The 13447-nt window shown below is 46.2% G+C and overlaps 1 protein-coding gene across 1 annotated transcript in view; it reads right to left on the reverse strand.

Annotated features, from left to right (window-relative positions):
* Positions 1–917: 917 nt before the first annotated feature.
* Positions 918–13447, reverse strand: part of slc26a10 (solute carrier family 26 member 10) — a 127494-nt gene continuing 114964 nt past the window's right edge. Inside the window, exons 15-18 of the mRNA XM_041180449.1 lie at positions 8481–8569; positions 5192–5246; positions 4169–4275; positions 918–1083 (exon numbers count right to left, since the gene is read on the reverse strand). Of these exons, the coding sequence (XP_041036383.1) occupies positions 1045–1083; positions 4169–4275; positions 5192–5246; positions 8481–8569 (290 nt within the window). The 3' untranslated portion in view covers positions 918–1044. The remainder of the gene's footprint in view (positions 1084–4168; positions 4276–5191; positions 5247–8480; positions 8570–13447) is intronic.

Genomic DNA, 13447 nt, shown 5'->3' on the forward strand with positions numbered 1-13447 from the left:
CTTACCTGGTCTGGCCTACATGTGACTCCAGACCCACAGCAATGTGGTTGACTCTTAAATGGCCCAGCAAGCCCCTTGGTTCAAGGGCAATTAGGGAGGGGTGACAAGTGTTGACCTTGCCAGTGACACCCACACCCCATGAAAGAATAGAAAATGGTGGGGGGGGGGGGTGGAATTTAAAATTTCGAGGAAACAAAGGGAGTGAATTTCCTGCTAAACAGGGAGCCATTCTGGGAATAGACAGCCAACAGTTACAACAGACCCAGGAAAAAGCAGCTTATCAAAGATGTTCCTTTGTAAGATGAAAAGGGTAATGCCTTCCTTAAAAAAAATACTTTGGGAGGGCGGGGTGCAGAAGAGCGAGGACATGTTACTGTTTCCAATAATGTTCAAGGCAAGTTTCTACCTGCTTTGGTGCCATTGCATTTTATCTTTGGAAACAAAGGAGGCTCCTTCCAGCAGTGAGCAGCCTGGAACAACACTGTTGGCATCAATGATGCCCAGCTTAGTCAAAGTTCTCAGCTCAATCGCCCTAATTGTGCAGACATGGGCATCACTCTACTCAACCCCAACTTCACCTTCATCTCCAATCCTCTATGTTGTATTGCCAAACACTTTCATGGAGAAGGACATGCCCCTAATTCCCAAACACTCATTCGATGTTTATCTCATTCACTGGGACAGCCCAGGTACACTCGACACAACTATACAACAATCCCAACTTAATGGCAAATGACAACTTCAGTTAAAGCTGACTTTCTGGCTTTTAAGGTGTGACCTTTCACGCAATTTGCTTTCGGCAGCCATTTTGATTCAGTCGCTAAGAAGCCATTTTGTGCAGCTTAATCTGTAGCTGTTCTGTTAGCAAAATGCTACACCTCTTTGATTAGAAAATAAGTCATATTCTGCGATCCAGCTTGGACAGAACTTATTTATTTCATTTCGAGTCTCCTTGAAAGACAATTGTGGCTGTGCAGGACCTTGTGACTGTCCTTTAAGAGTTTGGTGACGGCGATTATTGAGCCGAAAGTCCAGGGCAATCTTTCATACCCAAATTGTAGTGCTTTTCTGTGATGATGCTTCCTAAAAAAAGAAAAATAATCAAACAGACACTTTCAAATCTCGTGGGATTGCTCTTCAGTGATTTAGTCTCATAACTGGCCATCCATTTACTATTCCTGTTTAAGTTGAGTTTGCACACCGTCTTGCTTCCTGTTCACTGAATGTGACCATGGTGACTTCTGGCTGGAACTTGCTCCTTTCAGAGGGAGCTGCTTCCCCATTGTGGCATCTTCACTTAATTCCTTTGCTTTCTTGACACACCTGATTCCCTGTGGTTCACTGCAACTCTTCACTACCTCATAGGCTAACTCCTTGCACTAACAAATGGAGTCAATCAGGAGAGAAGGACCGGACATGATAGTTGACCAAACGTCGCAAGAGTAAAGCAACAGTCGGAACATTGGGGTGCGTTAAGTGGACCGGAGTTCAGAAAGGATGAAGGTGAACCAGGTTACCCGAAACGTGAGGTGGGATTTTCCAGCTCAGGATCATCCAGTCCCGCCGAAAGCCAACGGACTTTTGGCTGGGCTGTTGAACCTCCTGCGGTGGGTCCCAACACAACAGGGCCAGGAAATCCCGGCCACTGGAAGCTGCGAGAAAGGTTCAAGGAGGGAAAAAATGGAGTTTGTTTTTAAGTTGGTCACATAACCGCGGAAAGCAGCTGAGGAAGTGGGAGGAAGGACAGGACACGAGCAAGTGATTCGGCCTGAGGAGCTTGTCTGGCCTACTGTCCGCATTCAGCCTGCACCGGCGCGGGCAGTTATCATCCTGATCCCCTCAGGAATGGGCGCCTTCACCCCCATGTGGCACGTTTCAGGCAAAAGCGTTCTACAGTCAGCGGATTGTGTAACAGCGTGGCAGGTTGTTTGCAGAGTTTTGCGCTGCAGTGAATCAGCTGCCCCCCCCCGCAGCAACACATGCCCCCTGCCCCGCCACCTCCCCCCCACCAAGTACTGATTGCAGGTTTAGCGCCTCAATATGGATCCCAGTATGGGTTGTAAATTGCCTTTTTTTCTCTCTGCGCTTGATACTCAAGCACTTGCCTCAAAGGTTGCGCACTACAAAGCTGGGTTAGCAATTCGTCATTTTATGCTGGTTGAGTCGATCAGTAGCTGCTTGGGAAGTGTCACCATTGCAGGTGGCTCACAATTTGCTCCTTGTTGTTAGGGACAACACACTTTGCACCCAATCGCGCAGCCTCTTATGTTGAAGACAGGCCATTCTTCGGTTTGCTCGCCAACCCGTTCAATCCTCTTATTCCAGCGAGAGTGAGTTGAGCTTTGCAAGGGTGTCCTCATACCTTTGTGTCCCAAGTCCTGGAATCATTCCTCACCTATCTCCTCTGAACCCTTTCAATGTTTTTATAGCTTAGAAAAGCCTTTCAGTTCCAGTGACAATGCTATGGAAATACGGCCTGAGTTTTGACGAGCTTTATTGACAATAGCTTTGTACTGACTCAAGTGAAGATTGGGCCCATTCTACTCTCCACCGATACTGAGGGATACCCTTTCATTGTCTTTCTCTGATTGTTTGCCTATGTTTATGCACATGTAACCCTTAAATGTCAGAACTGTCTACCAGCAGTTGGGCTTCTTATACAGTTCTGGTTAGGCCCCATCTGGAGAACTATGTTCAGTTCTGGGAGCCGCAACTCAGGAAGGACCTACTGGCTTTGGAAGGGGTTCAACACAGAAACACCAGAATGATACCAAAGTTAAAAGGGTTGATTTTTAAGGACTGGTTGCATAGGCTAGGCTTGTATTCCCTTGAATATAGAAGATAAAGGGGTCATTGTAGTTGATTAAAGGATTTGAAAGGTAAACAGAGAGAAACTTTTTTCTGGTGGGGGGAGTCCAGGACAAGGGGGCAGAACCTTAAAAGTCGAGCCAGGCTGTTCGGGGGCGATGTCAGGAAGCACATCTTCACACAAAAGGGAGAGGAAATCTGGAACTCTCTCCCCTCACCCCCGCCAAAAAGCTGCTGAGTCTGGGGGTGGAAGGGTGGGGGGTCAATTGAAAATTTCAAAACTGAGATTGATAGATTTTTAATGGGTAAGGGGATTAAGGGTTGCAGAACCAAGGCCGATAAAATTAAGGTACAAATCGGCCATGATAGAATTGAACGGCAGAGGAGACTTGAAAGGCTGAATGGCCTCCTCCTGTTCCTATGTTCTGTCGCCAATTGGCACTGGGTGGAATTTCTGGTTTTGTTTTCTCCTGGCCTCACCGTTTAAATGCGTTAGTTTTTCTTTTTAAAAAATCAGTTTGGGCCGACCTTGGAGGGGTCTCCTTTTCTGAGGCAATTCCTTGGGATCGAGGATGACTTGATTCCACTCGGGTCCGATGGGTTGTGAGGTGATTGATAAGTCCAACATGCGACCTGCAGACTCTGCCACACGTGAGGTAAGTAGCGCTTGGAGGATTGGGTACATGGTTTGTTTGGAGGTTTGAGCGCTCCCTCCAACTTCACCTCTTCACGTTCCCAACGGAGTCTCCCACGGTGTTCAGTGCCTTCCCGAGTGAGTCCCCTCCAATTTGGGTCATTCACGAGCCAGGGGGTCCCCATGAGTCGGCGGGGACCTTTGACCTCTTCAGGGTTTGAGAGGTCCCTGTGAGGTAATAGTGGGGGTTGACACTTTAAGGGGGAAGAATTGTCAATCATGTTCCTAAGGGGGCGGGGCTTGACAGCCCCAATTTGTTTTCCCACTGGCCCATCTCAGAGTAGGCATGGGGGATCATTTTAATGTAACATTCCCAGCAGCAAGTTGAAGGGTCATATCTGCCGCTCATAAATCGATGGAAAGTAAACTCAGGCAAGATGAAAAATGGGTAGCAAGACCCAATCACTTCAGTTTCCTGCTGGGTGGGTTAGGTTGAAGTTATTCCCCTTAATATTTCCTCTGGCTTCTTCCCTATATTTTAAGCTTTTGATTAAAATAAGGAGGAACTCGGAGCTCAGCAGTCAAGAGGTGGCTATTGTGTGAGCCTGGACTTCAGGTGGTTTAAAGCTCAACAAAGCCTGGGTTGAGTTAAGTTGAACATGCTTTTATATGACATGTGCAGGGATTCTTACAGATCGTGTAGGAATGGACATTCAAGATTGTTACCTTCAGTTGCTCTACATAGACGACAGCATCGTGAACTGTCACAAAGATCTGCTCTGGGCGAAGGTGGTTGAGTAGGCCGCTACATGTCAATATTTTCAAAACATCTTCTAGAAAATGCAAAGAACAAAGAGATTTGTAACAACGGAAGGATCAACGAACGCTTCTTTAGAAACTAGCCTCTGTACTTGCTTAAGCTGTTCACCCTCCAACTTCTGCCAGTTGTGATGCAAGGTCAAACTGACCAGAGCCTGTTTCTTGCTCTCTCCGCGAGCTGCTGAGTATTTTCAGCGCTTTCTTTTTTCATTTCAGTTTCTAGGGGTGGAATTTAATAGAGACAACGGGGTTCTCAGCAGAACCCGCACCACCTACTTTCGGGAAGGCCCGCTGCACTAACTGGGCAGTAGCGGGCCTTCTCTGGGATCAAGGGCCCCGTGGGGGGGTGAAATCCCGCCCCCAAGAGGTGCCAGCCAATCAGAGGCCAGCAGCTGGGCATCGCTCGGCAGCGCCACCAGGAAGGTGGTGGGCGCTATCGGTAATGAGCCCACCCGAAGCCCAGGATCGCTGAGGGACCCAGGCCACAAATGAGTGATGGCAGGAGGGGCAGCGGGCTGGCTCTTAGCAGATGCCCCCTTCCCGATGCCAGGTCCCTTGATCGGGCACTGAGTGCCTTTAAAGAGGGAGCACCACCCCCACCCCCAGAAGCCTGCAAGCAACTCTGAGGCCCTCGCTCTTTTAAGGGCCTCAATTGACAGCAGGGTGGGAAGGCCACACACACCGGCCTTCCTGCCCCTGAACTTAATCAGGGCACCTCCCACCACCTAACTCACCTCGGGGTGAGCATTAGTCCAGGCCTCTAGATTGCCAATCCGGTAACATTATCGCTTCATGTCGTGGATTTGTCACATGAAGGGCACAGCATAGTATAATAACCCAGTATATCCCAAACCAAAACTCAACTGGCACCAAAAGGAAGGCATCTGAATAAATAATATGGCATGGAGACCACATTACTGTCATACTTACTGTTGCATTCTGCTAGATAGACCCACATGTCGGCTTTCTGACACTCCACACACATCTGGAAAATAAGACCCATTGGACCAAATTAAGACTAACTGTTTCTTTTCTGGAGCATTACATTTGATCGAGACACCCAATGGCACCTTAAGGGGAAGTTGGATAAACACATGGGGAGAAAGGGATAGAAGGATATGCTGATAGCGTGAGGTGAAGTGTGGTGTGGGGATGTTCATATGGACCATAAGCACCAGCATGGACCACTTAGGCTGAATGGCCTGTTACATGGGTTATTAGGCACAGAAACAGGCCATTCAGCCCATCCAGTTCATACTGGTGTTTATGCTCCACTTGAGCCTCCCCCCTTCTTTCCTCATCTAAATCTCCCATTGTCACCCTCTATTCCCTTATCCCTCATATTCTTGTCTAGTTTCCCCTTAAATACATCCATATTATTCACTTCAACCACTCCCTGTGATAGTGAGTTCCACATTCTCACCACTCTCTGGGTAAAGAAGGTTCTTCTGAATTCCCAATTGGGTTTCTTGGTGACTATCTTATATTGATGTCCTCTAGTTCTGCTCTTCCCCACAAGAGGAAACATTATCTCTGTATCCACTCGATCAAAACCTTTCAGAATTTTAAAAACCTCTATTCGGTCACCCCTTCTGTTTTCAAGAGAAAAGAGACCCAGCCTGTCAATCCTTTTTTGATATGTAAACCCACACATTTCTAGTATATCATTGTAAACCTTCTCTGCACCTTCTCCAGTGCCTCTAGATCCTTTTCATAATATGTCAACCGGAACAGCACACAGTGTTCTAAGTGTGATCTAACCCAGGTTTGTTACAAGTTGGGCATAACTTCCCTAATTTTCAATTCTATCCCTCTAGATATAAAGCCTAGCATGTGGCTTGCTTTCTTCTTAATCACTTTGCTAACCTGTGACATAAGGTTACTATCAATGTCACTGGCAAGACCATCCCTAATTGCCCCTTGAGAAGGTGGTCGTGAGCTGCCTTCTTGAGCCGCTGCAGTCCATGTGGTGTAGGTACACCCACAGTGCTGTTAGGGAGGGAGTTCCAGGATTTTGACCCAGTGACAGTGAAGGAACGGCGATATATTTCCAAGTCAGGATGGTGAGTGACTTGGAGGGGAACTTGCAGGTGGTGGTGTTCCCATCTATCTGCTGCTCTTGTCCTGCTAGATGGTAGTGGTCGTGGGTTTGGAAGGTGCTGTCTAAGGAGCCTTGGTGAGTTCCTGCAGTGCATCTTGTAGATGGTACACACTGCTGCTACTGTGTGTCAGTGGTGGAGAGAGTGAATGTTTGTGGATGTGGTGCCAATCAAGCGGATTGCTTTGTCCTGGATGGTGTCAAGCTTCTTGAGTGTTGTAGGAGCTGCACTCATCCAGGCAAGTGGTGAGTATCCCATCACACTCCTGACTTGTGCCTTGTAGATGGTGGACAGGCTTTGGGGAGACAGGAGGTGAGTTACTCACCACAAAATTCCCAGTCTCTGAGTCTCTACAAGATGCTTTGTGCTAGGTATGACTCCAACCAGTGGAGAGTTTTCCCCCTGATTCCCATTGACCCCAGTTTTGCTAGGGCCCCTTGATGCCACACTCGGTCAAATGCTACCTTGATGTCAAGGGCAGTCACTCTCACCTCATTTTTGAGTTCAGCTTTTTTGTCCATGTTGGAACAAGGCTGTAATGAGGTCAGGAGCTGAGTGGCCCTGGCGGAACCCAAACTGAGCATCAGTGAGCAGGTTATTACTGAGTCTGTGCCGCTTGATAACACTGTTGATGGCACCTTCCATCACTCTACTGATGATGGAGAGTAGACTGATGGGGCGGTAATTGGCCGGGTTGGATTTGTCCTGCTTTTTGTGTACAGGACATACCTGGGCAATTTTCCACATAGCCTGGTAGATGCCAGTGTTGTAGCTGTACTGGAACAGCTTGGCTAGGGGCATAATTAGCTCATCGCTGCATCATTTGCTGGGAGTCACTGGTTGAATCCATTTCTCTGGCAGGGTGAGGCAGGTGGAGCCGGAGAAATTCTCCCAACCTCCAGGAAGATTGTATTTGTGTCCCTTAGTCCCACCTTCAAAATGGAGATTCAATAACCTGCTTATGTTTATATTAACAGCTTCTTTTTGTCATTTTCAATCCTTGGGTCACGTTTCCTCTCCAACTTTTTCTTTCACCTAAGGCCAATGATACTAGCTCAATGAACTTATTAGGATATAGAGAGTCATGAATGACCATACCAAATGCGTGAGTTCAAATCCCACCTGCTGCCATGATTAAGTCTAAGAGCTCTGGGAAACACTGGCCATGAGAGATTCACGAATACCTTTTGCGTGACTCCAGTTCCATTTCATGGTTGACTCTTTAATGGTTTCTGAACATACATACAATCATACAAATTAGGAGCAGGAGGAGGCCATTCGGCCCCTCGAACTTGCTCTGTAGTCTAACAAGCTAAGAGGTTCAGTAGTGGAGCTGCACAAATTCAAGCAAAAGGCTGACCATCACCACGGCAACTAGATCTGGCCTTGCCTGCATTGCCCATATCAGGGGAAAAAAAAATCGAAGGTGGTTTTCTCTGCGCCCTCCCCAGATCCCTCATTTTGAAAGTCAGATATCCTTGAAGCACCTGCTTCACCTTGTAACAAGATAGCAACAGCATCCTTTCTGGTACTGTTATAGTTCAATGAGGAGCACTCTCAGCTCTGAATCACAAGGTTCTATGTTCAAGTCCCACTCTTGGGCTTGAGCACAGAAATCAGGGCAGATGTTCCAGTGGAGCACTGAGAGAGTGTTGCACTGTCAGTAAGCACTGATGTTGGGATAAGATGTTAAACTGAGACCTCTGGTCCATGTTAAAGATGGGGTGGCGCTATTTTGAGCAGGTGTGTTCTCCCTGGTGTTGTGGCCAATATGGTCCCTCAATCAGCATCTTGTCATTGGCATATTGTTGTTTGTGGGAGCTTGCTGTGTACAAATTGGCTGCCTTGTTCCCTACATTACAACAGTGATCACACTCCAAAAGCACTTCTTTGGCTGTAAATTGCTTTGGGGCACCTGGTGGTTGTGAAAAGCGCTATATAAATGCAAGTCTTTCTTTCTTTTGCTGGGTAAACAGTTTCATGCTAACTGGGCAAGCTCATCGAATGAGACGCTATCTTTCTTTGGGAACTGTGATTTCTGACATTCTCACAGGGAACTGTTGTACAGAATTTGACCTCTGAACTTTCCATCTTGCTGCGTGGGCGCTACAATCAGTTACCTGAACAAACAATCTTGCTCCGGCTGTGTCAATGAATAAGATGCTACTGCAGTCAATAACTACTGACTGAATCTTTTCATCCTGCGTACCTATCAGACAAAGAACAACATTTACATTAGCACTTAAAAAGGCATTGGAATGAACTCACCATTCCCAACTGTGTTACAAAAGACCTTCTGCAAATGATTTAGCAAACAACTGAAAGATTGACAAGCAATTCCTCAGACTTAGGGGCCAATTCTGGGCACTACCAAAGTCCAGTGAGGGCAGGGATTGGTGCCAGCTGCGGCTCAGTGGGTAGCGCTCTTGCCTCAGAGTCAGAAGGCCATGGATTCATGTCCCACTCCGTTGACTAGAGTACAAACATCTAGGTTGATACTGCAGGGCAGTGAAGGAGTACTGCCCGATTAGACGTGCCATTTTACTATTGGACGATATATTAAACCGAAGCCCAGTCTGCCCTCTCAAGTGAATGTAAAAGATCCCATGGCACTATTTCGAAGAGGATGGGGGGAGTTCTCCCTGGCACCCTGATCAATATTTACCCCTCAATCAACATCACAAAAGCAGATTATCTGGTCATTATCACATTGCTCTTTGTGGGAGCTTGCTGTGCGCAAATTGGTTGCCCCGTTTCCTACATTACAACAGTGGCTACACTTCCAAAGTGCTACATTGGCTGTAAAGTACTTTGAGATGTCCTGAGGTTGTGACAAGTGCTTTGGAATGCAGGCCTTTCTTTTGGCTCTACTGCCCCCTACCCACCCACCCACGCCTAGACCGCCTGCTAGCAGAGGTGGGACACCACATTTGAGAACAGGAAACTGGGAGATTTTAATCAGCCATATATAACTTGGGAAAACCTTGAGCAGTTTAGAGTTGGAGTTGGTGAATGTTATGTGTGACAGTTGCTTCTTAAGCCAGAACATTGAGAGGCACAAGAGGCGATGCCTATCTTCAGCTGGCGTTTGTAAGCGGCCCAGAACATAAAATAGAAGCTGCAGTGCACTTGGTGGGAGGTGGTGGTCAAGAGGGCCGGGCACAATGGCCATGAGTGGTAAAGTTTGACACAATCTGGGAGGCTGAAACACCCAAGAACCAGCCACCAAGTGTAGCATTTTAAAAGAGCTAAACTGAATGCAATAAGGGAACAATTGAAGAAAATAGTTTGAAGTAGGATGTTTCCTGTGGGTGGCATGGTGGCACAGTGGTTAGTGCTGCTGCCTCACAGCTCCAGGGACCTGGGTTTGATCCTGACCTCGGGTGTCTGTCTGTGAGGCGTTTGCATGTCCTTCCCTGTGCTGCGCCCCAGTTTCCCCTCAGCGTCCAAGGATGTGCTGGCTAGGCGGATTGGCTACAGCAAATTGCCTCTCAGCGTGTGCCCCTCAGTGTGTGCCCTGTGGCGTCCTGTCCTGGGTATACCCTGCCTAACGCCCGTTACCTGTCGAGATAGGCTCTGACTCCCTGTGACCCTGATATTGGAGGAAGTGGCGCTGAAAAAGCGAATAAGTGAGGATGTTCCCTGCCTGTAGAAGACAAATGGAACATGTAATCCTGAGCATATAGAATTAATACATTCTCAACACCAACAGATTAAACATGTGTGATCCTTGCAAAAGACAAAGGGGGGAAAATGGCTTGGAGAAAGCTTGCAAGAACAAAGGAGAAGTAAATAAATATGATCTGATAGCCATCATGGAGACGTGGCTGCAGGATGACAAAGATTGAATCCTGAATATTGAGGGGGTGTATGACATTCAAGAAGAGTAGGAAGCTGGGTAAAGGTGGAGGGGTAGCACTGTTAATCAAGGAAGGAATTGGCAGAGTAATTAGAGATGACCTTGGTTCAGGAGATCAGGATGTAGAGTTAGTTTGGGTGGAGATGAGGAATAGTAGTGGAAAGAAGTCACTAGTGGGACTAGTCTACAGGGCCCCTAGCAGTAACCATAATGTATACAAGAAGAAATATTGTGTGTTTTGATAAAGGCACGGCAATAATCATGAGTGATTTTAATCTACACACAAACTGGAAAAACCAGACTGGCAGTAGTAGCCTGGATGAGGAGGAGGTCACAGAATGCTTTCGGGATACATTTTTAGAGCGGCACATCCTGGAACAAACCAGAGAGCAGGTTATATTAGGCTTGGTACTGTGTAACGTGACAGGATTAATTAATGACCTCAGAGGAAAGGCACCATGAGGTAGCAGCAACCACAACATGATTAACTTTTACATCCAGTTTGAAAGGGAGAAGAGTGGGTCTCAGACTAGTATTTTAAACTTAAATAAGGGCAACTACGTGGGCATGAAAGCTGAGCTGGCTGAAGCGAACTGGGATACTAGGCTAGGGGATGGATCAATAGCGAAGCAATGGCAGACATTTAAGGGGATATTTCAGAATACTCAGAATAAGTATATTCCTACTATAAATGGACCCACCATCCATGATTAACTAAAGAAGTTAAGGAAAGCATCAAACTTAAGGAAAAAGCATATAATTGCACAAAGATGAATGGCAGGTGATGATTGGTCAGAATATAAAGAAAGACAGAGAATGACTAAAAGGTTAATCATGAGAAAGAAGAGTATGAGAGGGAGCTAGCTAGAAATGTAAAAATGGATAGTAAGAGTTCCTGCAAGTGTTTAAACAGGAAAAGAGTAAGCAAAGTGATAGTGAGAATGGGGCGTTAATAGCAGATAATAAGGGAATGGCAGATGGCATAAACAAATATTTTGTTTCTGTCCTCACCATAGAGGATACAAAAAACATAGAAACATAGAAACCAGGAACAGGAGAAGGCCATTCGGCCCTTCGAGCCTGCTCCGCCATTCATTATGATCATGGCTGATCATCCAACTCAATATCCTGCTCCCGCTTTCTCCCCATATCCTTTGATCCCTTTCGCCCCAAGAGCTATATCTAACTCCTTCTTGAAAACATACAATGTTTTGGTCTCAACTACTTTCTGTGGTAACGAATTCCACAGGCTCACTACTCTCTGGGTGAAGAAATTTCTCCATCTCAGTCCTAAATGGTCTACCCCATATCCTCAGACTGTGACCCCTGGTTCTGGACTCCCCCACCATCGGGAACATCCTTCCTGCATCTACCCTGTTTAGTCCAGTTAGAATTCTCTAGGTTTCTATGAGATCCCCCCTCATTCTTCTGAACTCCAGCGAATATAATCCTAATAGACTCAATCTCTCCTCATATGTCAGTCCCGCCATCCCAGGAATTAGTTTGGTAAACCTCTCGCTGCACTCCCTCTATAGCAAGAACATCCTTCCTCAGATAAGGAGACCAAATCTGCACACAATATTCCAGGTGTGGTCTCACCAAGGCCCTGTACAATTGCAGCAAGACATCCCTGTTCCTGTACTCAAATCCTCTGGCTATGAAGGCCAACATACCATTTGCCTTCTTTACCGCCTGCTGCACCTGCATGCTTACCTTCAGCGACTGGTGTACAAGGACACCCAGGTCTCATTGCACATTCCCCTCTCTCAATTTACAGCCATTCAGATAATAATCTGCCTTCCTGGTTTTGCTACCAAAGTGGATAACCTCACATTTATCCACATTATACTGCATCTGCCATGCATTTGCCCACTCACTCAGCTTGTCCAAATCACACTGAAGCATCTCTGCATCCTCCTCACAGCTCACCCTCCCACCCAGCTTTGTGTCATCTGCAAATTTGGAGATATTATATTTAATTCCCTCATCTAAATCATTAATATATATTGTGAATAGCTGGGGTCCCAGCACTGATCCCTGCGGTACCCCATTATCACTGCCTGCCATTCGGAAAAAGACCCGTTTATTCCTACTCTTTGTTTCCTGTCTGCCAACCAGTTTTCTATCCATCTCAATATACTACCCCCAATCCCTTGCATTTTAATTTTACACGCCAATCTTTTATATGGAACTTTGTCGAAAGCCTTCTGAAAGTCCAAATAAACCACATCCATTGGCTCCCCCTCATCAACTCTACTAGTTACATCCTCAAAAAATTCCAGTAGATTTGTCGAGCATGATTTCCCTTTCATAAATCCATGCTGACTCTGTCCGATTCTGTCACTGTTTTCCACATGCTCAGCTATTAAATCTTTTATAATGGACTCTAGAATTTTCCCCACTACCGACGTCAGGCTGACTGGTCTATAATTCCCTGTTTTCTCTCTACCTCCCTTTTTAAATAGTGGGGTTGCATTAGCTACTCTCCAATCTGTAGGAACTGTTCCAGAGTCGATAGAATCTCGGAAGATGACCACCAATGCATCTGCTATTTCTAGGGCCACTTCCTTAAGTGCTCTGGGATGTAGATTATCAGGCCCTGGGATTTATCGGCCTTCAATCCCATCAATTTCCCCAACACCATTTCCCTACTAATACTGATTTCTTTCAGTTCTTCCCTCTCACTAAACCCTGTATTCCCCAACATTCCTGGTATATTATTTGTGTCCTCCTTTGTGAAGACAGAACCAAAGTATGTATTTAGTTGGTCAGCCATTTCTTTGTTCCCCATTATAAATTCCCCTGTTTCTGGCTGTAAGGGACCTACATTTGTCTTCACCAAACTTTTTCTCTTCACATACCTATAGAAACTTTTACAGTCAGTTTTTATGTTCCCTGCCGGCTTGCTCTTGTACTCTATTTTCCCCTTCTTAATCAATCCCCTGGTCCTCCTTTGCTGAATTCTAAATTATTCCCAATCCTCAGGTCTGTTATTCTTTCTGTCCAATTTGTATGCCTCTTCCTTGCATCTAATACTATCTCTAATTTCCCTTGTAAGCCATGGTTTGGCCACCTTTCCTGTTTTACTTTTGCGCCAGTAACATTCCAGTAAAAGCTATAAATCAGGAGGTGGAAGGGAGAGGGGAACTTGGTGAAATTGCAATCATTAGGGAACCGGTACTGAGCAATCTGATGGAGCTGTGGGCTGACAAGTCTACGGGTTCTAAT

Source organism: Carcharodon carcharias, chromosome X (genome assembly GCF_017639515.1).
Source record: "Carcharodon carcharias isolate sCarCar2 chromosome X, sCarCar2.pri, whole genome shotgun sequence".
Lineage (NCBI taxonomy): Eukaryota > Metazoa > Chordata > Chondrichthyes > Lamniformes > Lamnidae > Carcharodon > Carcharodon carcharias.